The 26,846-nt window shown below is 38.8% G+C and overlaps 1 protein-coding gene across 1 annotated transcript in view; it reads right to left on the reverse strand.

The window, feature by feature from the left end:
* Nucleotides 1–24,741, reverse strand: part of ABI3BP (ABI family member 3 binding protein) — a 166,127-nt gene extending 141,386 nt beyond the window's left edge. The window contains 1 exon segment of the mRNA XM_055802732.1: nt 24,557–24,741. Coding sequence (XP_055658707.1) covers nt 24,557–24,635 — 79 coding nt within the window. The 5' untranslated portion in view covers nt 24,636–24,741.
* Between the last annotated feature and the right edge of the window lie 2,105 nt (nt 24,742–26,846).

The raw sequence follows: 26,846 nt of genomic DNA on the forward strand, positions 1-26,846 counted from the left end.
AAAGAATAACAATGAGACATACGATCTATCATTAAATACCAGGGTAGAGTGACATGGAACTTCCTTCCTTTCTTTCTTTCTCTCCCTCACTCTAACTCCTCTCTTCCTTTCTCTTGCTCAGTAATTGCAGGCTGATATTCAAAGTTTCTTCAGACAAGTACATACTGATTCTCTGTTATCACCCCAGCCTGCCCTCCTCTATTTGTTTTGAGAAATCCTAATGACTACTGAGTTGCCAAGATCACAGTCCCCGATTTGTGAAGATAATTTAGTAGCACTGTTGAGTACCTGCAGTTGTCTGCACACTGAATGTAAAGACCTAAGCCAAACACTTTATGACTCTTCCCTTTATACAGAGAAGTGTACAAGTAAAACTGATGGAAAACACCTGCCTCTGATGAGACCCCTCCTTTATCTAAAGGCTGATCGAGTAAAAGCACTTAGCCAGGAAACTCTCACAATTTTCCGAAGAAAACTCTACCAGGTTCCAGAAGACTGCAAGGCTTCTAGAAAACTCAACACACTGACATTTTCAGCAGTACAATACCATCACAGGGGAAGGGGTGGCAGTTGCTTCTATATCTGGGAGACATCCTAACTTCTTTTATTTTCAGTATATGAATCTGCTATGGTTGTGCAACTTTGAATATCAACAAGGCTCCAAGTAGCAGAAAGCTCAACAGACTTTAAACCCTTCCAATATGCTTCATAGGGATGCTTAGTAAAAAGTGTTCCATGCCAATAAGGTTTAGGATTAATACCTCTGACTGACAGTGAAATAGATTTCTTCAAATTATGCAGCCTGCAAAGCTCTAACCTAACTTTGGAGAGCTGAGCATAAACGAATGGCTGGTCTCCTGGTCTCCACTGAATATCAATGTCTAAGAAGAAAGCAAGACTTACAGTGCTTGATTCAAACATGATAATTTGATCTCTGTATTAAAATTCTTAATCAGACTCCAAATTGAATTTTAAAAAAACTTTGTTGAAGATCTGTTTTAATTTTAAATTTACAATAATGTCAACTTTCTTTTTTAAACACATGACTTTCTATATGTCTCTCACACTTTACATTAATTTGTAGACCTAATTCTAATTCAAGATTGAATTCATCTGGTTTTGATTCCAATTAGATAGATAACGTGTTTTCTTCATAAGAAGTCAATTATAGTGACAAGGGGTCCTGATTTTACTTAGGCCTAAAAACTCAGTGAAGTTTCTAAAAGCAGAAAGTCTAACTGGGATCCTAAGATGGCAACACCTTAGAGCCTTTCTTTATAGCTAGCATATCAAAACCGCCAAGACAGTGTTTAAACTCAAAGCCAGTTCTAGCAGAACATGAACAGAATATGTATTTTTAAAAATAGAGAATAAGGCAGAATAGAATAAAAGAAAAGGAGATTAACTTAAAATTTTTAAAAATAAATCCTTATCCTCCCCACCCTGTCTTGACAGGGCAGGTTCTTTTCCTCTAGTTCACTTTTAAGTACAGGATCCTTTCAGTGATGGCCTGGATGGCAACAGATACTGCAGAGTCCCTGCAGCGTTTAGGAAAAAATCATAGAATCATAGAATCAAAGGTCTTTTCCAACCCAAATAAGACTATCGAGTCCAACTGTAAACCTAATGCTGCCAAGTCCACCACTAAACCATGTCTCTAAGTGCCACATCTACAAGTCTTCTAAATACCTCCAGGGATGGTGACTCAACCACTTCCCTGGGCAGCCTGTGCCAGTGCTTGACAACTCTTTTCAGTGAAGAAAATTTTCCCAATATCCAATCTAAACTTCCCCTGGCTCAATGTGAGGCTGTTCCCTCTTCTCAGGTCACTTCTTGGGAGAAGAAACCAGCCTCATCTCACTACAGCCTCCTTTCACGTAGTTGTAGAGAGGGACAAGGTTCCCCCCTCAGCCTCCTTTTCTCCTGACCCAAACACCTCCCAATCCTTCAGCCGCTCCTCATAAGACTTGTTCTCTAGACTTTTCACCAGCTCCATTGCCCGCCTCTGGATATGCTCCAGCACCTCAATGTCTTTCTTGCAGTGAGGGGCCCAAAACCCAACCCAGTATTCGAGGTGTGGCCACACCAGTGCCGAGCACAGGGGGACAGTATCTTCCCTAATCCTGCTGGCCATGCAATTTCTGATCCAAGCCAGGATGCTGTTGGCTTTCTTGGCAACCTGGGTATCCTGCTGGCTCATGTTCAGCTGACTGTCAACCAGTACCCCCACATCCTTTTCCACCAGGCCACTTTAGGTTGCTGTGACCCAAGTGCAGGACATGGCACTTCGCCTTGGCCCACTGGCCCAGCCTGTCCAGATCACTCTGCAGAGCCTTCCTGCCCTCCAGCAGATCAACACTTTCCCCCAACTCGGTGTCAGGTGCAAACTGCCTGAATGCCCTTTATCCCCTTATCCAGATTGTCGATAAAGATATTAAACAGGACAGCCCCCCATACAGAGCCCTGGGGAAATCCACGTGGACCACCAGCAGGATGTAACTCCGCTCACCACCGTGCTATGGGCCTGGCTGTGCAGCCAGTTTGTTACTCACCCCAGCCACGAGCAGTGTTTCCCTAGGAGAATGATGTGGGAAACTGTGTCAAAGACTTTAGTAAAGTCCAGGTAAGACATCAACAGCCTTTCCCTCATCCACTCAGCGGGTCACCTTGTCATAGGAGGAGATCCTGTTCATCAAGCAGGACCTGCCTTTCACAAACCTGCACTGGCTGGGCCTGGTCCCCCAGCTGCCCTGCACGTGCTGCCTGGTGACACTCAAGATAAGCTGCTCCATGACCTTCCCCGGCACAGAGGTCAGACTGACAGGCCTGTAGCTCTCCGGAACCTCCTTCCTGCCCTGGGCATGGCATTTACTGACCTCCAGCCAACTGGCACCTCCCTGATTAGCCAAGGCTGCTGAGAAATGATTGGAGGCGGCTCGCTGAGCACTGCCACCGGCTTCCTCAGTACCCTTGGGTGGATCCCATCCAGCCCCACAGACTGGTGCATGTCTAACTGGTATAGCAAGTCACTGGCCATTTCCCGTTGGATTACAGGGGCTTCATTCTCCTCCCTGCCCCCATCTTCCAGCTCAGGGGTCTGGGCACCCAGAGAACAACTGGTCTTACTATTAAAGACTGAGGCAAAGAGGGCATAAGTATCTCAGCCCTTGTCACTATGCTTCCCCCTGCACCCAATAAAGTATGGAGATAACCCTTCTTTCCTTTCCTCAGAGATCTACCTACATGGTCTGTTCCATGCTCTTGTTAACATAACTATCTTCATTCTACCCTTTCCGTCAGCTCCCTGCTCACTATTTCCTTCTCTCCACACAGCAGAAGCTCCCTTAGAGGGCCCAGCCGATTCCAGCACAAGCGCTCTTCTCCCCTTCCTCCTGAAGGTGCAGCCTGACCCAAAGAGCAGCACGGGGTGAGGCAGACAAGTAACTGCCTTCACTGTTATTTAGCTGCTCGTTTCAAATGGAAAATAACTGTGCTAAAGCAACAACACAGGTGCTACGCTTTGTATGACAAAATGATGTTCCCTTCCATGGGCTGCGTGCATTCTCGGATCACTGAAATCGAGGGATGAATTTTAAGTGGTAAAACAATAAGTATCAGAGGCTGACCAGTTTCTGGAAATGCATGAACAGAAGTGGAGCAACCAAGGCCAATGCTGTCAAGTTTTTCTATCTGATGTCAAAACGGACCTGAACAACAGATGGAAAATTTCACAAGATATCTGTGGAAGTTGGTATGCTACAGAAACGTCTATTTACACATTGAAGTTTTTCTCTTTTCTTCCTCTTTCTCCCTACTGATGCGTTTTAGTGTAGTTACTTTACAGATACTAAAAAAAAAAAAAAAAAAAAGAACGAAAAGCAATGGATCCCTTTGGAGCTTGTTATTATTTCTCTTATTACTACATCTTATTATCTTGAATCTTATTTCAACATCTCCTAATTACTTTTGATATGAAGATCACTCGGCTCACAATAAATGAGTTGAGTGGCAGCAGTCATGTTCTCTGAAATGAGGTATGCCTAACAGAATCAGGATCTGCCCTCACATTGCCCAAGGCAAGAGAGACCACTACATAGAATCGCTTATCTCTTCTACCACTAGTGCTACCTCAGCAACAAAGGCTCCCAGCTCAAGTCAGAACCCAGGTTTGCTGGGAACCATAGGTGTTGAGTGAGACCACTTGAGTTCCAAAGAGTGAAAGGCTACACAAGAGACAAAACCAAAGAAACAAAGGATAGAAGGAAGCCAACAAGCACTGAACATGCTCTCTCATGGCAGAACTATCAATGCATGTTAGATCACTCCTGGTATGGACTCTTTGTAGGGCATGACATCTCTCTCAAACCAGGTCAGTGTGCTATGCAGTCATCAATCCAGCTCTTCTGCCTGCCAACAGATTGGCATTCCAACTCTTTCCAGAAGTCCTTGCATTCTTCCAAGTGCCCACTTTCGTGCCCACCTACACACAGTATATTTCTTACCATCACATCATAAAAATACAAACACAAAAGGATGTGAAGAAACCCTTTTTTATATAACTGTGTACATTATAAGAAAGTAGTTCTTAAAGAATTAAAAATAAAATAAAATTTAAATTACTCCAAGGAGGTCACATGAGTTTAAAGGGAGACCTGGACCCTTATGAACAAATTCAAGCATTTCCTGAATCTAAAAAGAAAAGGTAGCTTTTGCAGGAGACTGTAAATCCAACTCTGCTACACTGGTCAGAATTAAACAAAAAAACCTCCCATGAAAATGTAACAAAATGCAACTCATATTGAGGTCTATGAGGAAGGCCCACGTGGTCATTTGGAATCCTTGGAGTGGACAAGAGGCTTACAGGGAGCACACAGCAGTGCAGAGGGGCCTCTGCAGCCAGGTGGGGAGAGCTCACTGCCATCTGCTGCACCGACACTGCCAGGCTAGTCCAGGGAGGGCCAGCTTGGAGCAGGACAGATATAAAGGACTTCAGAGCAATTAGCTTGGTAAATGAGGATTGCTTGCTGGACCACAGTAGTGAAATAGATTTCACTTGTGTTGATCTCACAGTATTTTGAACAACTAACAGGGAAAGCAGGCATTGCCATTCTGAGTAATATCTCTACCTTGGCCACCACTGAGAAAAACATTCATTGAACATGATCGAATGGACGCGGGAAGTCACAGGAACTTGATTACTATGATACACTGGTAAGAATGCATTTGATTTTGAGAAAATAACTTTGCCATATTATTATTTTAGAATACCTTTTTCCTCCCCATCTCCTTTGAGATGAAAGACTCAAATGATAAACTAGACACCCTCTAATTCCAATGCAAAGAGATTCTGAAAACACCTTCCAAACAGAAAAGATTTGCAGGCACAGAGCAAGGCAAGGCAAGATTGAATTTTCCTAACTGATATTCACTTGTATCAGCTTTTGGCATGTGTTATTGAAACGCTGGCCTTAAGTATTTGCATTTGTAGAGTAATTCTGTTACACTGAGGCCATCTCCAAATGGAAGATTCTGGGACCCATAGCTACCTCTGAAAAACAATGTTTCCCTCCATGCTTGCCAACAAAAATTCCACATTTGCTAGTATTCCGTTCCACGATCTGCAAGTATTCTCTTCAACAAAATTCAGTTGATGGCCAAAACCAGCAGGATGAACCGTGCACAGCATATCCGAACTAAAAGCACTATGTTAAGTATATCAGACCACTTGCAGCGTTAGAATCACTCTAGGGAAAGGGCTCTTTGCCTATAAGGGGAAAGACTGCTAAAGACAGCTTAATGAATCAGCCGCATCATAAAGGAACCAGCCACCAATAGCTCTTCAGAAAGGAGAAAATGGCTATAAATGGTCTGAAGAATACAGCTGGGATCACCATGGTTCGGCTAGTCGGAAAATGTAAGTGGTCATGCATAGGCAACAGGAGCCAAGAGCAAATAAACATTGAAACTATAGAAAAAATTAACTCTAAATTACCTAACTGAAATTCACATCTTTAAAATGTGAAAGCAGCTACAGAAAAAAAGATACAAAATATTTAGCTGGACACTTGTTTAAGCTTTGGCTCTACCAGGGATTATGTGAAGTATCTTATTTTTCTTACGACTTTAATTAATCATGGAGTAACAGAGGAAAAGAGGGGAGAATTCATAAGCACTGCTATGATCTCTTACTCATACTAGCTAGTTCATTTTATCTACAAGGCAGAGAACTCCAATTTTCAATTTCTACTTTCACAGCAAAAGTTCAGTCAAAGCCCTTTGGTTTAGATCTAACACCCCCTAAGAAATCGCCATTGCAAAGCTGTCTGAAATGGCAAAACACTAACTGCCAAGAAGAGATGTGTAGAATTCCTTTGCTATTTAGTAACTGTAGAGAAGGAGATAAATAGAAATGGTTCACTGGGTTAGTTGCATTAAAGCAGTATTTGTTCAGTAACTTAGTTGGGGGCAGTGATATTTCCAACCTATAAAAGCAAATAAAACCACCTGAGAGTTTACTTCCCAAAAAGAAAAAACAAAAGAATTTTGTTTCAATAACAGAGAATTAAAGCCTTTGAAATTCTGCGTCCTATGTCCCACTGTATCATTACAATACTGTTGGTAACAATAGACATGAAGTTAGTTAATATTGCAGGCTGGTCTGATTTTCCTCTGTTTCAAGTAACATGAGAGAACTTGGGTGATGAAGTGACTGGAATGTGAATTAACTGGCTCTTTTCTGTTTCTACCCAAATCCCTTGGCCCTGTCAAATAAAGTATCTTCAGCTGCAGAGCACTCTATTTCTCTCTCCAACTTAACAAGGTATGTCAACAGCTGGCTGATAATTTATTAACTAATAATTAACACATTCAGAAGTAACCCTGAGGTGCTGATATAGCAACAAATGTCAAGAATGAAGCACAAATGGAATAAAGTAACCATTTTTTGTTTTGAAATAAACTTATCATGGCAACTTAAATTTTGAGCTATCTGTTTGCCTGCTTCCCTGAAAGCTCAGCAAAAACAATACTGGGACAAGATGTTACTTTCACTTTTCTATGATTCTGCTGGTGCGCTTTAAGTGTGTACAGTCTCTTGTGATCAAATATCCTATTTTTTGTTTTTATCCATAAAGTGAAAATCCTTGAACTCTGTGCTACAAAACTAGAGGGTGAATACAGCTGTACTGCATTACAGCAAATTTGGCTGCATCACCAGGATTCCTTTTGCCTTACATTGAAACTGTTTGGTTTGCACCAATTCAAACATTTTAGAGGGCATGAAGGCAAGACCTAGCACTGCCTCCCAGAGTGCTAAACAAATGAAGCGTGCCTTAAGAAAAATATATTGGCACCATCTATTTGCAAGCACCACTTCACTTACAACATTCAAATTGTTCACAGCAGGGCTTTCGTTTTCCAGATGTGGTGCCATAGTATCACCAGCCAAGATTTCACTGATAACCTAACACTGTGCAACTTTTATTTCTGGTATTTTATAATTTTGTATTTACTTTGGCTCCCAAACATGGAGAAATATCAGTTGGTTGGCTCAAGCCCAAATATAGCTTAAAATGGGAAACATTTTAAAATAGTTCTGTTTCTATGCCGTAGAATAAACAAAACACAGCCACAACCATAGAATCACAGAATAATTTAGGGTGGAAGGGACTTCTCCAAGTCATCTAGTCCAACCCCCTCCTCAAAGCAGACATAATCAGATCAGGTTGCTCAGGGCCATGTCCAGCTGAGTCTTGAACACCTCTAAGGACATAGATTCTATAACATCTCTGGGTAATCTCTTCCAGTATTCGTTATCTTTGTGGTTTAAAAAAAAAAAAAAAAAAAGTAATATCTAACTGGAATTTCCCATGTTCCAATTTGTGCCCAGTGCCTCTTGTCTTATTGCTGTGCATTTCCGCAGAAAACGTGTCATCTTTGTATCCTCAGGTCAGGTAGCTGTGGACAACGTTCAATCAGCTTTCTCATAACTTATTACACAAAACACCAACTCTCCTAGCAACAAAATCCACATCAATAAATACTCTGAACGATGAAAATTTATGCCATGTAGACCATAGCCTTAAAAAAGGCAACAAAGAATACCTTATTAAAGAGATTGTAAGCAAAAAGCACTGCACATAGTTTTATCGTTTGCAACTGAAGTTCGCCAATTAAATATTTTTTTTGAAGTACCAGTATGCCTACACCCTCTACCAGGTCTAACATTATTTCAGAAAAATAGGCTCTCAACATGCAGCAGTTAACTTTGCAAAACACATACATACACGTCTATCCACAGCAGTAGCTTAACTCACAAGCTTTCAACTTAGGCTCACAGGATCTCTTTGCTCAGGCAGCTTTCAAAAAAGAGGAACAAAAAGCAATGTTATTCCTACCTACAGACCAACATTTATTACACTGAGATCTGCCGGCACAGCTTTAGGAATGAGCAATCAGAAGGGTTTCAGCAGTACAATTCCTGTTCTAGTCCTAACAGTCCTTAACATGAGTTTCTCTTTCCCCAGGGTACAGTTCCGTTCATTTCAAAGCCATTCTGTTGGTTCAAAGAAGCAACTGAGGAGCTGAAGCCATCATTCATTTTGAAATGCTCCTTTTTTCACTTACAATGACACTGTTTAATATAGAAATGGTAGATTTTTCTTATTTTGACTATGGTGCTTGATAGACAGGATGAATAAAGCTTGTTATTTTAAGTCTTATTATCAAGGCTTATTACTTTATTGATAACCAGAAACTAGTAATTGATTGCACCATACTGTTTTGAAGTTAGCCCTTCTTTTCAACTCCCACTGTAACTGAAAGGGTAGATATGACAGCATGGTAAGTACAACCTGTCCTATGACTTGCAGTAATTTAAAAAAGAAGAGATATTACCAAAGAAAGATCTATACAACCCAAATTCCATCTAAATTCTCATGTCTAGTAAGAGAGTTGGAAGCCTCTGAGGAGGATCTATGTGTTAAAGAGGAAGCCACCTTATGTCAGCCAACGGGAAATGCAGAATTTCAATTAAGTGTCTCTGGGAAATAAACTAGAACTAGAACTTCAAGAAAAAAAAAAAATTAAAAAAATTATCTTATTTTCATGTAAGCCTCCATACTGTATTTTCTAGCTTCTCTTGATACTGAAAGAAGTCTTTTTGGCCAGTACAAGCATAACACAAACACTTGGTCCATGTACTTGTTTTCAGAAATTGCATTTAATGACCTGGAGTCATCAGACAGACATTCTGCGATCAGTTGTCTTGTGCTACAAGAACAATCTCTTGGAATTCCGATTTCAGTACTTGCAAAACTCCGAATAAAGATGTTTTCAAGAGATCCTGAAATAAATTCCTTCTTGTCTGTGCCTTTAAAATATTTTTATTTGAAAGATGGCAACTTTTTTTAGGTGTATGAACATTCTTAACAGACTATGTAAAGCAAATAAAATAGCATAAATTATAATTCCCCTCTACACATTTTTTCATACGATGCAGCAATTCTAGAAACTTCATTTATAATAGAAATTCACCACAAAAGGAGTACAAATATCTGAACTATCCAGTAGGAACCACCCTCAGTACTGGTGTTTGGCTGAAGGCAGTAATTCACTAAGACCTCCCCAGAAGATGTACTGTGAGGGCCCCGATTCAGCCCCATCCCTTCCAGTGCCCTTTCTCAACAACAGTCTTTGAGGACGACCAAGACCTCTTCCTTCAGCTGCAATGCGTATTTAGTTTTACTAATGCTAATCTGAAATGTGCTCTCTGTTTTTAACAGATACAAACTAAACAGATACTTCTCTAACAGATATAAACTAAGTGGATACTCCTCAGAGAAACTTTTTAGAGCGTTTATATTCCAAAACTATAGTTTTTAAAGCTTCCTTCACCAATTCCTGCCTAGTGACAACTAGTTCAGCACTGAGTTGTTGATGGCTGTAGCTCCCTGCTACCTTAGGACCAGTAAGCACAACGCAGTGGTAAAGATGTAGTTATCAGCAATTCCGGCTTCTATGTACCTACATAAAGTAGTGTACAAAAAGGAATGATCATTTGTAGGTTGACATCTCTCTCACCTCTTTTCAGGTAATTAAAGCACTTCTTTGAAGTTTCACTTCCTTCCTTTTCACTGTCTCCCTCACAAAGCTCCTTATACATTTTGGTTTCAAATTATTTTTTTATTGGACTAAGCACAGTAACTATCCTTATTTTAAGTTACAAAGCTGAAAAAAGCCTGGATTTAAACTCAGAATCCCACTTCAGTGGTCCAACCCCCATTTCCAGCTTTCATTATTTCCCATTATTTGTTAACACGGCAAACAAAATTGAAAACAAGCAAGAAAAATGTTTTTTGAGAATAACCAAGTCTGCAGTTCTGATTGAAAAGGGAACAAAAGTTAAACTTCTGAAAAGTTCTTTGGACAGAGTTTGAATAATCTGTCCCTGGCTCCTGTCATAACATACTGTTTTTCTTTTAAATCTTAGAAAATTCCACTATTTTCTTTGCCCAGTCAGTAAACTTGGTTGTGTTTAAAGGTCAAATACACATCCTAAAAATTTAATTTAAATTCAACATCGAACAATTCAACATTTTTGATGCATAGGGACAGAATAAAGCGTAGCCATAATTTTCAATGCATAATGCCCCCTGACACCCCTTCAAGCTGAACCATTTTTGATAGATATTATTTTTCAAATCAATAGCACACAAACCACAAAACTTAAAAGGACATTATTTGTCCATGAAAAAACTCCTTGTTAATAAAACAACCTCAAACCCTTATTTCAATTTAGATTATGGATCACTGATTTGCTCTGTGATAAAGCTTGATTTGGATCTGATGTAATCACAATCTCCAGAGCACTGTTCCCCTGGCTTTATTCTCAGAGCTAGTAGTTGTTTTTTCCAGACTGGCCTGGCATGTCCTTTCCTGGGCTGATGCAACTCCACCTGATGAGACAGTGACTGCATCTTGCCCAGAAGAGCTGGTCTTTCCAATTCTGGCTCCTTCTTCTGCCCAAGGAAATAGGTCCAAGGCAACTCCACCCAGGCTGGACTATGAAGAAAATTGTGTCTTGGCCAAAGAACCTGACGGATCCTGAATAAAGATATTCAATAAAGGCATGTAGAAGACTGTGGGGAGCAAGAAAAGTCTCTCAAGTTTTATAGGTCTAAATCCCTTTTAACCCTTCAAAGAGCATCAGCTAATGCAAATATCAAGAGAAATGTGGTCTTTGCACATGGCTGCACTTATAAGGTAGTCATATTTTGGAGGTGATCAGCTGAATAAAAACATGGACTTTTTTTAACAACAGCTCCTCAAAAGGTACTAAGAACTTAAGCAGGTGTGGCATTTGGATGCTGTTGGTCTGGCTCTGCCCACAAATTACAAACAGATTGAAGTGATCAGTATTGAAGACCATGGACCTTAAAGCTGCAAGTTTCTTAAAAACATGCTCCTTAGCAGGTAGTACTGAACATTACCACTGCCCTTAACCTACTCAACAGCAGGCAGTATTTAGCATCACCCCTCCCTTAATCCACTTCTCATCTACAGACATCAATGCATTTTTGCTGAATCAAAAATCAAAGTCATTATGAAAAACAGCATCTGGAACTACAACTGCATTTGGTTCTGAAAGAAGAGTGACAATACTATACAATCCACGATTTTGTTATTCATTACTGAATGCACAGATAACGTACTACATGGACTGATGTTGTAGCCAGATTGCAGTGAGGTTCTCACACTGTAGCAGTCATTTTGAAGTCTGTTCCTCATGTATGATCACTATGCATTACATCAGAATACTTAAGTTTGTTTTTTTCAGTACATACATTTTGGATTGATTTGCTGTTTGACTATTCATCTGGGGATCTTTTGAAATATTTCAGAGTAGGAATCAGATTTAAAATAAGAATATGGAATAACTGATGGTAAGAAAGTATTATTTCTACTGTGTTAGAACAAGGCAGCTTTGAATTAGCGTTACAAACCCCAAGCAGTATTAAATTGATATTTGCATGTTTTTCTATATCCAAAGAACAAAACAGGCAGTCATATACTAAAATCCTCCTTCTGTGATAAGTATTATCTTCCTTGCCACACTCCTAACAGCTAAAAGAGCAAGTCTTTATCTCTGTATTCAGTAACATTGGCTTAGATGTTTTCATAGCTAATTTTGTTTTACTTCCTTCTCTGATTCAGCACATGGCTATGTTTTAAGGTCAAAACCGCTTACACGGTAGTAGTAGTAGTAGTATTTAGACAGCTACCTGGGTTTGCAATCTACACTAACAGAGTAAATGTGAAATCAGCACGTACTTCCCAGCTCCTAAACTGTAAACTAATCTATGAATCTCAGAATCACAAACACATCTAGGAATTTCAAGACTGTTGCCTTCCTACTGTAAATCTAAAGAGCTGGCATCCAGTCGTTTTATGCACTAGCCCTCACTTCTAAAAAGATCTCTTTATCACTGATAAGACAGTGCATAGAGCATATAAAGTACGCCAACTTGATAAAATCCAGGAAAAAAAGCAAAGTCAGTGACTAGAGGTACAGGGTATGTTACCCAGAAAAAAAGCCTGAATGAATAGGAGTCATCCAGCTTAGAGGAAATGTACGGAGATTGATTTGAAGACAGTATCAAAATGCACAAAAACAAATAAGCAAGCCCTGAAGGAGAGCAATATGAAAAAGTTCTGCTCCTTACCTGTGAAGAGCAGAAGCAACATAAACTCTAGCAAGGAAGGTAGCTGGAAAACTGATCGAGGTGGTGAAGCTCTGGAACGAGCTGCCTCAGGAATAAGCATAAGGGGGTCAAAATGATTTCAGGAAATCCATTTCAGCCCTGTGTTTCTTTGTAGAAATGAGTATTTTTCCACTTGAAGGCTACTGGGTTTGCTCCTGCACCTCTAAGTATGCACCATAAAGCCTCAAGCAGGGCTGCTCTCAACGCTATGCTTGAATTCCAACATCCTACTTCCTATCTCTAACATGTAGATGTTAGACATAACATGACAATCCAATAAAGCATGATCTCTTCAGTATATAGCTAAGCATAAGAGAACTGCCAGGGACAGGCAAGCTTAATTTGTCATGAGAGAACAGAAAAGTATCTCGGTGCAATTGCTTGAGCAAAGGCAAGAAAGAGCATCCAGGAAACGGCCAGCTGTTCAGCCTGCCCTCAGTCACCAGGAACAGATGGTCACATCTATGCATATGATGAACAAGAAGGTGATTCAGAATAGCCAGTACAAATTTACCAAGGCCAGACTGTGTCTGACCAACCCTGCTGCCTTCTGTAGTGCTACCTTCCTAAATCTTCTTTACAGAATGGCAGTGCAATTAGTGAGACAGGCACTGCTCCACTCGTGATGCATCAGTGAGTTTGAATGGTTTGCTCCCCTGTCAAGAGCTAATATTTAAGTAAACACACCCATGCCCATCGCATGAGAAAGTCCAGTCTGTGGTTAAGTTCACAGGTTCTCAACAGTAAAAGGTATCTAAAAGAAGGTATCTTTGAACAGAAACAAGTCTTTCATCAGAAGGTAATGTAATAATCTATTTCTACCAGAAACATCTAGAAACAGAAAATTACAATCTGCCCATCACATTGAGATTGCGCACGTAGGGACCATGCCCGTGACAGCACAAGACATTTAACAATTCTTAAATGTATGCAAGCTTTTAAGAATGAATTTAGTACCTTACTACGGTCTAATAGGATTTGAGTTCTATTTATAAACCCTCCATTATATTATTTATACTTGAAACAGGCCTCTTTAAAATAACATGCATAAAAAAGATGAAAATCCATGGGATCATCCCTTCTCTGAAGTCACGATGGCTCTTCCCTTCCAACATTGCAATCATCATGTGATCACACAAAGTATGTGAGTTCTCTGCTCAAAATCTTCTTCTAACATCCAAGACAAACAGGACTTCAAATAGTGCAAGGATTAATAACTTTGGATGCACACTTGGCAATGGTGCCTGCGATATTCTGTGTTTTAACTTTGGAATAAGTTCCCTGCTTTTCAGCAGCAGACAACTGATAAAGTAATTAAATATCTGAAGCATACATAAGAATTCTTAGATGTTGCTGTATATCACTCAGAAAGAATAAACTTCATCAGTTAATAAAAACAGTGATCTATTATGAATGCTGTTATGCTTCGAGAACTGCAGTTTGGTCTCATCAATGCATTCAAGTCTATCAGCAAAGCTTTTAACTGGTTATTCCCTTTCAGTTTAGAAAACTATAGACACACACACAATTTTTTTCAAAAAAATTGCTCAGTGTTTCCAACAGAGCAGTCAAAATAAAGTGGTTTCACTGATGTTCTTGGCCTCCAAACTGAACATTTTCACACATGTCTATGACGCAAGCTGGATACAGCCCAGTCCTATAAGGGTTGATTCCAACTGCATATAGTTTTTCCAGCTGTTAAATGTATCTCATCTTGCACCATTAGATGAGATGGATCTAAAGACTGATGACCTGGCTTCTCATGGGGGGGGGGAAAAAAAAAAAAAAAGTAACAGGTTAAGAAAAATCACAGGTGACCCTTTTTATCTTCTTCTATATTGTTCCACATTCTGAGTTTACAGAGATCAAAGAAAAACTGCTACAGTTCAAGCAAATGTCTGAAAAAAGAAGCAACATACTTCCGGTAAGTCTTAAAGAGCGTAAAACCACTAATAAAATAAATACTTGATGATTTTAGGAAGTAATACCAAAATCCAAAATTTGGCAGACATTCTGTTTTTCAGCGCTATTGCAGAATCACAGAACAGTCAGGGTTGGAAAGGATCTTTGGAGATCATCTAGTCCAACCCCCTGCTAAAGCAGGTTTACCTAGAGCAGGTTGCACAGAATCACGTCCAGGCAGGTTTGGAACGTGTCTAAAGGAGACTACAAACACCTCGTGAAGCTGAGGCATTGTTATCTTAAGAAAACTAAAATATGAAGTATATTGTTCTAAATCAATGGATCAGAGGAAAAAGTGGAAAACATTTATAGTAAGTATACCACATGTCAAATAAAAGTTATGTGTATGATTAAGGGAGTACTAAGATAAGACACAAATAATTATTTTTGCTACTAACAAAGTATTTCATGTGTTCTCCCACCTGTTTGCCTTCCCACGCAGGCTATGACAATATAGCATTTATGTTGTCTGATTGCATTTCCAAATTCTATATCCATTACATCACCTGCTCCATTTCCAGTACATTGCCTTTTAGCTACAGAAATAAAAGCAAGCAGTGGGGAATAATCTCTGTTTCTAATCCATCTATGTCTATATTTACTGTTTGTTTTTTTTTCAATTCTACATTCAGTGTTTTATTGAAAGAAAAATGACAATAAAGAAAACTATCAGCTACATAAAAGGAAGGCTTATGCTAAGCCAAAAAAAAAAAAAAAAAAAAAAAAAAAAAAAAAAAAAGGGAAGGCAAAAGGCAAGGTTTTTGGGGCAGGATAGGGACATGTACACCTGTGCACAGACCCATCAGCTAGGCAATCTGTATATGACTTGACTTCACATTTTTACTTTTACTTCACTCAGGCATGCATCCAATTGTTTGCGGGAAATTTATGGTATGTAGAAAGTTAACGTCTCTCTCATCACTAATCTTGTAACCCAGTGTGCAGTAGATTACACTAATTCCCAAAGAATGTTCTCTGATTTAAGAGTATATTAAGTACATGAATATTGCTTCATGACTTCACAGAGTTTTAAAATGAGATGGTCTTTCCCATGCCTGTTTTGATTGACAACTGACAAGTGTTTTAACACTACAAAAGCAAATTAATGGAAAAGAAATAGTCCAGAAAAGCCAGGTCATGGAAAAAATATTCATAATGCCTGAGATTTCTACACTGAAACAGAGCACAAATAAGAGGACTCCTTTCCTTTGTGTGGTGGAACATCTGTACTTTTTTCTTCAGCCTTAATACTATGAACAACCTTACATACCCTTCAAGTAAATATACTAATAGCATATTATTTGCATTGCTAATTTCTGTAAGTATTTCTGATTGGAAAGGGGACACAATAAACATCTGTTACGTTACTGAGAAACTTTGCTTTCTAAGAATTCATTACTTCATGTTAACAACATACTAATGCTTTTGTCAACTCCTATTGACCATGTTACTAAAAGTGGGAGAGTGAGAGTGGGAGAGAGTACAGGTGAACTGATAAAAGCCTGTAAGCTTAAAACAAATAATTTTTGACACAAAGCATTTACCAAAAATGAACTAGATCCACAATTATTTTGTTTGTGTATGCACATGCGTGCCTCTCTGTGAGCTAGAGACTCTGTGTGAAATCACCCTCATGACTTGCTTACTTGCATGCAAGTTCAGTCTAAACATAAATCTTCACTGGAGAATAAAAAGTAATCACAAAATCAGTCCAAAATTCAAAGAAGTTCTCGAGCTCAAAAAGTTTGCATAATTAGTGTTTCATTCCTTAAAAAAAAAAAAACGTTTATACAAAGACTTGATAAACAGACAACATAAATTAACTACTACACCATCACCAATTGAGTCACAGCAGATTCATCACCTACTAAGGAACACTGAATACTCAACATAAGCAGAGAGACATTTTTATTAGAATCGCCTTCCTCATAATTAAAACAAAAAGCAGGAAGAAATGCTGAAGAGATGCATTATTTATGCGTGTCATAGCACAGCCAAAAGCTGGTTTTCATCAGTAAGGGAGCAAAAAACGGGCTACCAATGTGCAGCAATTTCACTGTTTAAATAGATGTCAATAAGCTTTATGATAAAGGAAGGAGATCTACTGATTTGAGCTGAACATCCAACCCCACACTTTCACCTGAGACAGCTCTTCATCAAACTAAGTGAATTCACAGTTCTAAGACCTGACTGCAGCCATCTCCCTGACCATACAACAAGCTATGCTTCAGCGTACACTATGCTATAAATAAAAACTGTGCCCTGCCATTTAATCCAGCCACTTCAGTGTTTATGTAAGCCATAATGGAACTCTGCCAAAATTTCCAGGTCAGACAATACAGTTTTCTGCCTATTATTTCTATTCCAAAGCTCAATTTCTTACCAACTTTCAGACTGTTGCACCCATTCCTTTATTTTCAGCATATGCTTGTGCATGTTGCACAGATACACTGAGATTTTAAAAGAAAAGTGATAAAGTCTGAAGTCTTACATTTTTCTCACTGTGCATTTTTCTTGTTCATGTACAGGCTTGAACTGTGGTAATGAGGGAATCAAAACTGCCAGAAAATGTTTTCACTTCAAAGTCATAAAACAGCCTTCTGGGACATTTCAAGTTTACATATTTGTATTTTTGAACCAACCACAATTTTAAGTGTTCTGAACTGATTCCAGACTTTTACATCATAGAATGAAAAATTAAAGTTAATAATTAATACAAAGCACAGCCAAGCAGCTGACAAAAGTTTTTTTCCCCTACGCCAGTTCAAAAATAATGTTATCCCGCATACACTGCCAGTCCTCTGAAATTGGCCAGGTTCCCAAAGTATTAATTATGTAAACTCATATCAAGCATTCTGTGGCCATTTATAGATTCATAAACTAGTGCCACAACTGCTGATGATAGGAGAGAACATTACAATCTCTTACTGCTTTATTGAATTGTACTTTTCTTGAGATTTCAAGAATAATGAAAAAAGAACTATAAAAAATGTAGAAGTAATCCTACAAAATAAATTCTCTCACACATTGAGAATCCATTTTGCCATTGGCTCTCCAATTTGAACGGTAGCACTGAATTACAATCCCTTATGGACAGTAATACTCTAGGTGTTAGCACTCCACACACCCATACAAAACATAAATACAAATCAAATCACACACAGAGGTTTAGGTACTTCATTATGTTGGGTTTTATTAAAGTGGATTGATCTACATGGAGCCCTGCTGCCTAGACCACATTTGTTCAAGGTAAACAGGTTTTGCGTAAAAAACGTGGCTGCAATTAGCATAAGAGAAAACTGTGGATTCACTTGCCTCATTTTTTTCTAGAAAAAAATCAAAATAATATTATATCATTACAGAGGGAAGGATCTCAGCAACAACTCTACAGTATTTTACAAAACAGAGGTTAAATTTTGTCTATCGACCTCTGAACAAGCCCAGTAGATAAGATTAGCTTTCTTCTAATACAAAAGCACTCTCCTACCTCCATACCTTTAGATCTAGTATCTCCAGTAGCAAGTGCCTCAACTTTTTCCCAGCATTTTATTCAGCAACTGTGAAATGGTGAAGACTCTGAGTTGATATTCGTGATGTGACCATCCTTACATAACCTCACCCGGATATCATCATTCTGATGACATCACTTTGGTCAAGCAATGAGTGCAAAAGCATTTAATTCTGGTGACCGTAATTACAATAACAACTTCATCAACAATAGAAATTCACTTGGCCGTTCAAAACTTGACCTGTTTTTTCTTCACCTTGACATGACACGCTCTGGTTTGCTCAGGTGGGGAGGCTGAGGGTTGATTTAGCCAGAGTATAATGGCATATGGTTGATATGTTTTGAGGGACAGCTGTGCTGGGAAAGTTGGCCCAGGCCTTGCCCGCACAAAAGTTTGATTCACGATGATGCCAGTAGTCTCCTTCACAAACACTGTTCTCACAGCAAAGTAAGACAAACAGGTATTTCATAAAGCAAACTTGTATTGCATACATGTTGGCCTGTATTGTAGCAAACCCAGTTTCTAACTAAGGGCATTTGAATTAAGGCCTGTCAGGCAAGCTTGGGTGGCATCTGGCCTGCTTCCAGCTGCCCTCTTCCACTTGGGAGCAAACTAGGGGCTCTTTTGCTAATGGCACCTATTTTAGGCCACTGTTTAGGACACTAATACCTGTCTCTCTTCACACCAAGATTTAATGTGAAATTGCTGTATTATCCATGCCAGTAAGTCTCCAACCATCTCCTGCAAAAGGCAGTAGTCAAAAACACCTCACAGCAACAAATTTATCCTGCTTACCAATTTCAAGTCTACACTTGAATTTCCCCAAGGAAAAGAAATCCACTAGGAGCTGTATGAACAGTTCTGACTATGGCAGGTCACTTGTAGCCATTTTCCCTGCCTGGAGCAAACAGAGCTTTCTGTTTGCATGTGCAATGTGTAGTACATACCTTGTAAGTCCAAACACTCCAAAGAAGCCTCAGACCCACTGACCGTTCACAGTGCCACCATGCAATAGACATGCAGACTGCTACCCATATAGAGCAGGCCTGGCCAAAGAGCAGCAGCAGAATTTAGCCTATAGATCTCCCCTCAGGCGAGTTATGTAGCTTGTCCTGCTGGAATGGCTAGATACAAAAGATCATACGGAGGAGGACTGAAAAATAATATTCAAAAAGAGATAACTGGGAACATTAAAATTAAAATGAAGAGGTGGAAGGTTATATAGATTACCAGCAGCGAGATCATTTGAAAGACGTTCATACGCTATGGAATTTAACTGTTACAGTATCCACCCATGTGCATCATCACACTGTTGCGCCACTGCCTGTGCCAGTATAGAAATGGAATTCTGGTATTACAGATTATCTTCGAACTCAGAAGCTTGACAGTACTGAGTTTTGATACATTTTTGTGCACTCCTAGGACACAACCGTCTGCATGATAAGGTTAACTTTGATTAAATGAGCTGCAATAATAGCAACATTCTTATGGGTTGTTTTCATTTTCAGCAAAGAATGAGCCAAATTTGCCATGACATATCTACTGACTGAAAACCCTAGCCTCTCAATTACACCAGATAAAGGATTCCTTTGAAATTTCTCATAGGATTTTGTTGTAATTTATATGCCATTAAACATAAGAGAAGTATTTCACACAGATCAAATCAATTTTGCACTTCTCTTTCCAGACACTAAAAGAAAAATAAAAAAGTTCACTGGTTTAGTCCAATCCAGCCCTCCTTCATTAGAATAAGTTTTTTAAATGTTAATGCACTGCATATTTAAAAAAAAATAGTTCCTAGGAAGATATTTTGTAAACTGTGGAGAAAGTAACATATAAACCACATGTCAATTCACTCCTTTTCTGATATTTTGATATGCCAGCTTCATTGTATGTTCAAAACCCACAACTTTCAGGAGACTTATCCTTGTCTTACAATTTCTGCCCTGCTATCCTACAGCTACCAAAGGGGTGCTGCAGGCAGGCAGGGAGGGGAGCACAAAAGTTTAAAGATTAAGGTTTGGCTGTTGCAGTACAGTGACTGTGATAGACTGAAATAACTCAACATTGTTTTAACTGCTTGACACCAGTAAGTGAAAACACATGCCGAGTTTAACCTCTGGTTTGGAAGAAGTATTACATAATGTAGCATAGCCAGCAAATCTAGCTATGAATAAAATTAGCCTATTCCTTTCAAAAATGTCAACGGTACATTTAGAAGTATACTGTAAATACAGTGTTCACTCCCAAAGGGGTATCAGTTATAATTACCATAAATACAAATCCCAGCTAGTAGTTATCTACAATATTTTCTAACATTCCTGTATAATTACCAAACAAGCACCATCACCACCAACAAACATTTAAAGAGTAAATCTTTTATTTTTCCCACTTATCCTCACCATTGACAACTCCACAGACAAGAAAATATTGGATCTGGTTTTTCCTACATGAGTCTGTAAATCAGGTTCTTTCACATGGTCCTGGAAAGAAATTTCAGGTCTGTACTCCTTTTCCTTAAGGCAGCAACCAGGAGGAATGTGAATTAAGGTTTCCCGAGCCCTTTCTAGAAAGCAGAACAGGACAGGCCTGAATCCTGGAAAGTAGAACAAGGATGGGCCTGAATTCCAATCTACCTGATGACTAATTCAAGTAGTAGGAAAACCACAGAGGTCAGAAACACAGGGGAGAATGAAAAACAAACCAGAAAAACTTTCAGACTCTCCTTTATAAAAACTTCATAAAACTGTATATTTGTAAGAAGGGATCAACCCCAAAGTCTTTTCAGCTCTAAAGAAGACAAACAGAACATGAAGATATACATAACCTATCAGAAACAGATTATAGTGAAAAAATGCATTTCTATGCACATCTCTGGGAAGTCAACTGGCAAAAACAGAAACACAAAATGCTGTTTTACCAAACACTAAGAACTTGTTCCACAACTGTTGCCTTCAACAACATTTGTATCAGGCCCAGCTGGAAAGATGTCAGTGAAACACACTTTACAAGGCAGTACAATCTTGTGAATTATGTCCTGTAACTTCTCTTTAAAGACAAGATTTTTTGTCTGTACTCAATTCCTGTCTGGAGAGACGATGCCGCATTCTTCAAGGATGGAATGTTTCTGTTACATAGAACCATAAAAATTAGAGAATGTATGACAAGTTTTAACTCTGACACCTATGCACTGCAACTGTTTCCACCGATGATTAAAATATTTCAGGTACAACAGTGTTGAACTGAAGGATTATATGTTGGATGGCACTGGCACAATGGCATATGGGAAGAGAAAAATAAATGGAAAATGTCCAGGCCTCTCTTCTTTCTGATGAAAAAGAAAGCTTTAGAAGCTGGACATAGTTGAAAGGACTGTGGCTCCAATACTTGATAAAAGACCATCCCTGATGGTACATCATCTCCTGCCCTGCTGTTCTGTGACCCCTCACATAGTCTCCATAGGCACCGACTACAGAATTTTCTTAGCAACTGAACCCTCACACAGAAACTCATGAAACACAAACAATAATTGTAAAAAAGGCATTCCTTCCACAGTAAAACACAATACCTGCCAACATTCCCTTTCCAATTACATTGCCTTTACTTATCTATGCAAAGTCTTAGTGTAGAAAGAGTCTGAACTATGACACAGCTTATAACTGCCTCATCACTTGTCATTTGCTATAGTAAATGTGACAAAGTGCAAGAGAAAGGGTGTTCACCTGCACTTAGGGCACTACGCTAGGACCAGAGTAAAAGCCTATCTTCTGTACAGGCAAAACTGTTATAAAGCAGGACACACAGAAGCAGCACAAAGTTCCCACTAGAAATTTTAACTGGTATTTCCCCGATTTTGACTTCTTGAGTCATGTTGATAGTGTTACCAAATTATTCCTCCAACAGTGCCTTAATTTTTTAAGTCAAAATAATTAAAGAATTTTTTAATAGAGAACTTCCTTTTGAGAACAGCAATAACATTTTCCTTGTCATTCTAGGCCAACACATGCTTCTTGAGGTGAATATATAAAATATATGGGAAAAGTGAGTCATTTGTGTTCCCGCCTCCTGAACAGTTCACAATCTCCCAAACAGCTCTGGAATTCACTGACATCCAAAGGGTTTACTGGCTCTGCTCCGCTGCAGCTGCAGAAGGCAAGATGTTCTTTCCACCTTGTATCACTGAAAGATAAACCCAGTCCACGAGACCAGGGATCACTGTGTTTCACCTCCTGGAGAGAAGACCTGAGCACTAGAATTCCAAAGCACTAGTAAGAACAGCAAGATTTACACTAAAAACCTGTTCACAAGAGTACCTGCACCACCAGAAAGCAAGTTTGGTTAGACTGTTCTCCCTCAAGTTATGAAACTGATTCCACTGTTCCCCACAGAGCAGGAGTGACACTCATAGTTCATGACTTGAAGAGCACAGGAATTCAAGCTTGCTTAGCAAAGCAGAGCTGCTCTCTTAACAGAATACTACCACTACACATCCTCATTTAAAAAATACTTTAAAGATTCAAATATACTCTTTGCTTATGAAAAAAAATCTGTACTCCCTATCAAACAAGAAAGTGTTGCAGAAAAAGACCATCCTTTGAACACTTCCAGGTAACAGCTAGGTACTAACACACCTGTTTTTTCAATGCATTCTAATGCAAATAATAACCTGAGAGGCAGCTCCAAACAAAAGAATTAGACTGATGTTTCAATACTGCAATGGGAGAATCTTTAAAAAGCTATTTCACTGAAAAGAAATTGAATTTCCACCTGCAGCTTTGTGCATTTGGCAAACAGAACGTCACTTCTGCAATGTTATTTCAGGACAGGAAAAAATGCATCCCAGAGTTAATCTCCCAATGACTGCAGTGGATCAGTAGCTTTGTCTAAATTTCACAGTTAACATAAAGCTGCAGCCACTATTCTATGGTAGTCAGCAGAAAGCTCAGTGAAACCTTTTAAAAACACAAGCACTAGAAAAGTTCCTTCCCTTTAGGTAAGCAACACATACAAGGTTCCTCTCTGTTCAACATAATCCTCCCCTACGAAAACTGCTACAATAGTTTACTTACAGATTGCACTTTTTTTTTTTTTCGGGGGGGGGGAGGGAGGAGTTTTTACAGTCTCCTTGACTTGAACAATAACTACATATCTATCTGTTGCTCACAGACTACACATTGCCCCACTATCAGTAGTGTGCAGAAAACTCCACATTGACTCCAGAAGATAAGCTTAGAAGAAAGCCACTTCCAAAAGAACATCACCGGGGGAAAAGAAAAAAAAAAAAAAAGAAAGAAAAAAAAGGAATCTTTGAAATCATCTCAGGGCATGGGTGGTGGGTGAAAAGTCACCTCTTCTCCCCAAAACCCTTTTAGGTTCCCCACCTGTGAAACAACCTCCTAGGAAGCCCTCAAAGTGCTGATTTCTTAATAAACATTCTCATAAGGAACTAAATCACAGCTTCCTTTCTAAAAGTTACTGGTTGCAGGAGACTGCAGATGTAAAATGCATTACAAAGAACAGTGGACTCAGGCAAGCACTTTTACAAAGTAAGAGCAATACATTCAGTACAAAAACAGTTGTAAAAATGCTGGTTTAATGCCAAGGTACTACGAAGTGGTTTACAGTCTAGATATAGAAATATTCTTTTCATTTTATGCTATGACTGTTCTTCCTGCAGTAATAAAATATTAGCAAAATGCCAATGTTACATGGCTCACATTAACAAGAAAAAGAGATACCTGCCAGCTTTGCAATTCTACTGTACTTCCAGACTCCAAGAGAAAGGAACAGTTAAACAAATATTCATATAGTTTTGGAGGGTTTTTACTTCTTGTGGAAATTTTAATAAATCGTATTTCTCTCCCTCAAAATGCACACAACTTGACCTACAAAAGCCAACTCCTACTGAATTGTTAAAGATGAATATAAAGGGAAAGCATAAAAGTTTTTTCAAGACAGAACTGAAATCTTCCACCAACAGCACAGGGTGCTTCTAAGTCAGTTTCTTTAAGATCTTAAACCACAAACCCCCACAATGCCATCTAAATCATTACAAATTCATTAAATACAGTTACTTTGTTTCATGGTACTCACTAGAGTCATAAGACACCACAAAAACGTTTACGCTTGTTTTATTCAAGAGCTTTAAAGTTACTTTCTGAACCTTGCCCTGCTGACTGATCATCTTTCATCTTTTCCTTTACCTTTAATCATCCCTAACATGTTGAAAGCAAACTTCCAGGGCAAAACACAAACATTAAAAAACAAAAAAGCCCCACAACAGAAAAACAAACAAAACCCCAGAAAGTTGTCATAGCTACTTGCCTCTTGGCAATTTCTGAGCATTTCCCAGGTTTAGAGCAATATATCCACAGAAAAGCAGAAAGACCAATCTTGACATCATGGTCACAAACCCAACCTTGCTCTGGGAATGATTCTGACAGGTATCACACAAAAGTACTGCAGCTGCATTTAAGTGAACTGTTCTCTCTGTGACAAGAGGCAGCAACACTTTGACACAAGCTTAGTTTACACAGTGGGAGGAGACAGGATGACATCATTCACTCCCACTGGAAAAGGAGAATTAGCATTAAAAAAAATAAAAAGATCATCAGGCTCCCCCTACAATAACCTTCTCGGGTTTGTTACAAAGTCTTTCCACCGCTCAGGATAAGCAATTACCATTTGATCACTTAAATTTCATGCAAATAAAACAAGGAATATAAGAACTTCTACTAACTTAAAACTGATCTAAGAGACATTTTCACTGTTTTATCCAAGAAAGCCTGACTTAAAATGCAAGAGTAACATTCACAGTAATCAGAAAACCGTTTGCTATCTTGAACTCAGTATTTTTGCAATCTCAAGATCTTGCTTAATATTAATTCAGGCTAGATGTGGCTTTCATCCCAGCAAAATAAATACTAGTTTCATTTTACATGACATTATAAACTGGTATGATAAATATTTATTCAGCAAAAGACCTGTGTTTGAAAAAAACTAAATGTTATTTTTTCACTTTTATCTGATTTTGGCAATTTACAAATATTTTATATTTTCTCCTTTCATACATGTCTGGTGAGTCCATCAGCACAATGCACATTGAAAGCAAAAAGGCAATCTCCTTTCAGGGGCTAGATCCTCTCACCAGTTACTTAACTGTAAATGAAAAAGAAATTCCATTATCCCATTAAAAGCTGTTTGACTCAGTGTTTACCATGAGTGGAGTAGGCACAGAATTTGGTCCTACTCACAACTCAGAAGGTGGGAAGGAAAGGGTGAAACAGAAGAAAAAGGTTACAACTGAATATGGAAGAATTTAGTATTTGGAAAACATCCCCAAAGAGATCACATCTATTCAACTGAGTAGTGATACCTCTCTCTCACTAAAAAACAAACAAGAAAAACTTAAACCAAACAAACAAAAAACCCAACACCAAGAAAGAACCACACAACCCAAACCAGTCCCCCAAAAGAAAAAAAACCCCAAACATCAATAACCAAACCCAAACATACCCACTGCTTGCAATATGTAAAGCCCTTCAGTATGTTTGGTGTGTACCCACTCCCCACTTGCCTGGAACTGACATTGTCCTACTTTCATACTGTGTTCTATAAGCAAAGAAAATTCACAATATTAGCACCTGGACATGGTAGAAACAAAGTAGTTTAAAATAAAAGAGTAATATATTAAAGCATACATGAGAATTTCTTAAAAAAACAGATTAGTACTGTAATTAAAAGACTCCATGTACTCCATACTTCAGGAAGAACTTCAAAACAGAAGCTAACAGGAATGGTTCTAGAGAAAAACACAAGGAATTTCAAGCTCTTCTAATCAGTATGGACAGCACACAACTGTAACAAAAAGAGTTTGACAATGGAAATGTTTTCCAGCCTGATCACACCCTCTTAATTCTGACATAAGGAAACCTTTTTCTGATTCACGAACTCACATTTGAGAAATGCAAGTTGGAAGACAGATCCCCCAAAATCCCCAAACACTACTACCTCAATCATCTTTGGGAGGATTTAGACCCTGAATACAAACACTATGAACAGAGAAATGCAACAGGTACAATTTGGGTTAGATGAAAGATATTTAAAAGGCCATACAGTTGGACAGAAGTCTCCCAAAACACTGACCACACCTGACAGCAAGAGTTTTAAATGACAGAAAACTGAATACACAGAGCAAATGTGCCATTCTTCTTTTTTTGGTCAAAATACTATTTTCAAAAATGCACCAGAAAGTATTTTTCTTCTTCAAAAGTAAAAATAAGAAATCAATCATTTGATGGAGTAGTTTCTCAGGAGAGAAGTACTTCTTGGTAACACACAGCTGTCTTTGTATTACTGTAAAGTAGACTCTACTGGCTTGTCTTATGGTAAATTCACTCTCCTTTAGAGATCACACACCACCTTTCAGCAAAATATACAAAGGCTAACTTCTATTCAGAAAAAACTCAGTGAAACATATTAGTTATTTGGCTACCTTAAAAAAATGGGGTTTATCCCCTCACAAGATAAATATACTCTCATTCTTGCTTTCACAACCAGTTGCTTCTCTGCTGCCAGTTACACCTTTCCTCTTCCTCCTGTGCATTATCCAAAC

The sequence above is a fragment of the Falco peregrinus genome, chromosome 4 (genome assembly GCF_023634155.1).
Source record: "Falco peregrinus isolate bFalPer1 chromosome 4, bFalPer1.pri, whole genome shotgun sequence".
NCBI classification, from domain to species: domain Eukaryota; kingdom Metazoa; phylum Chordata; class Aves; order Falconiformes; family Falconidae; genus Falco; species Falco peregrinus.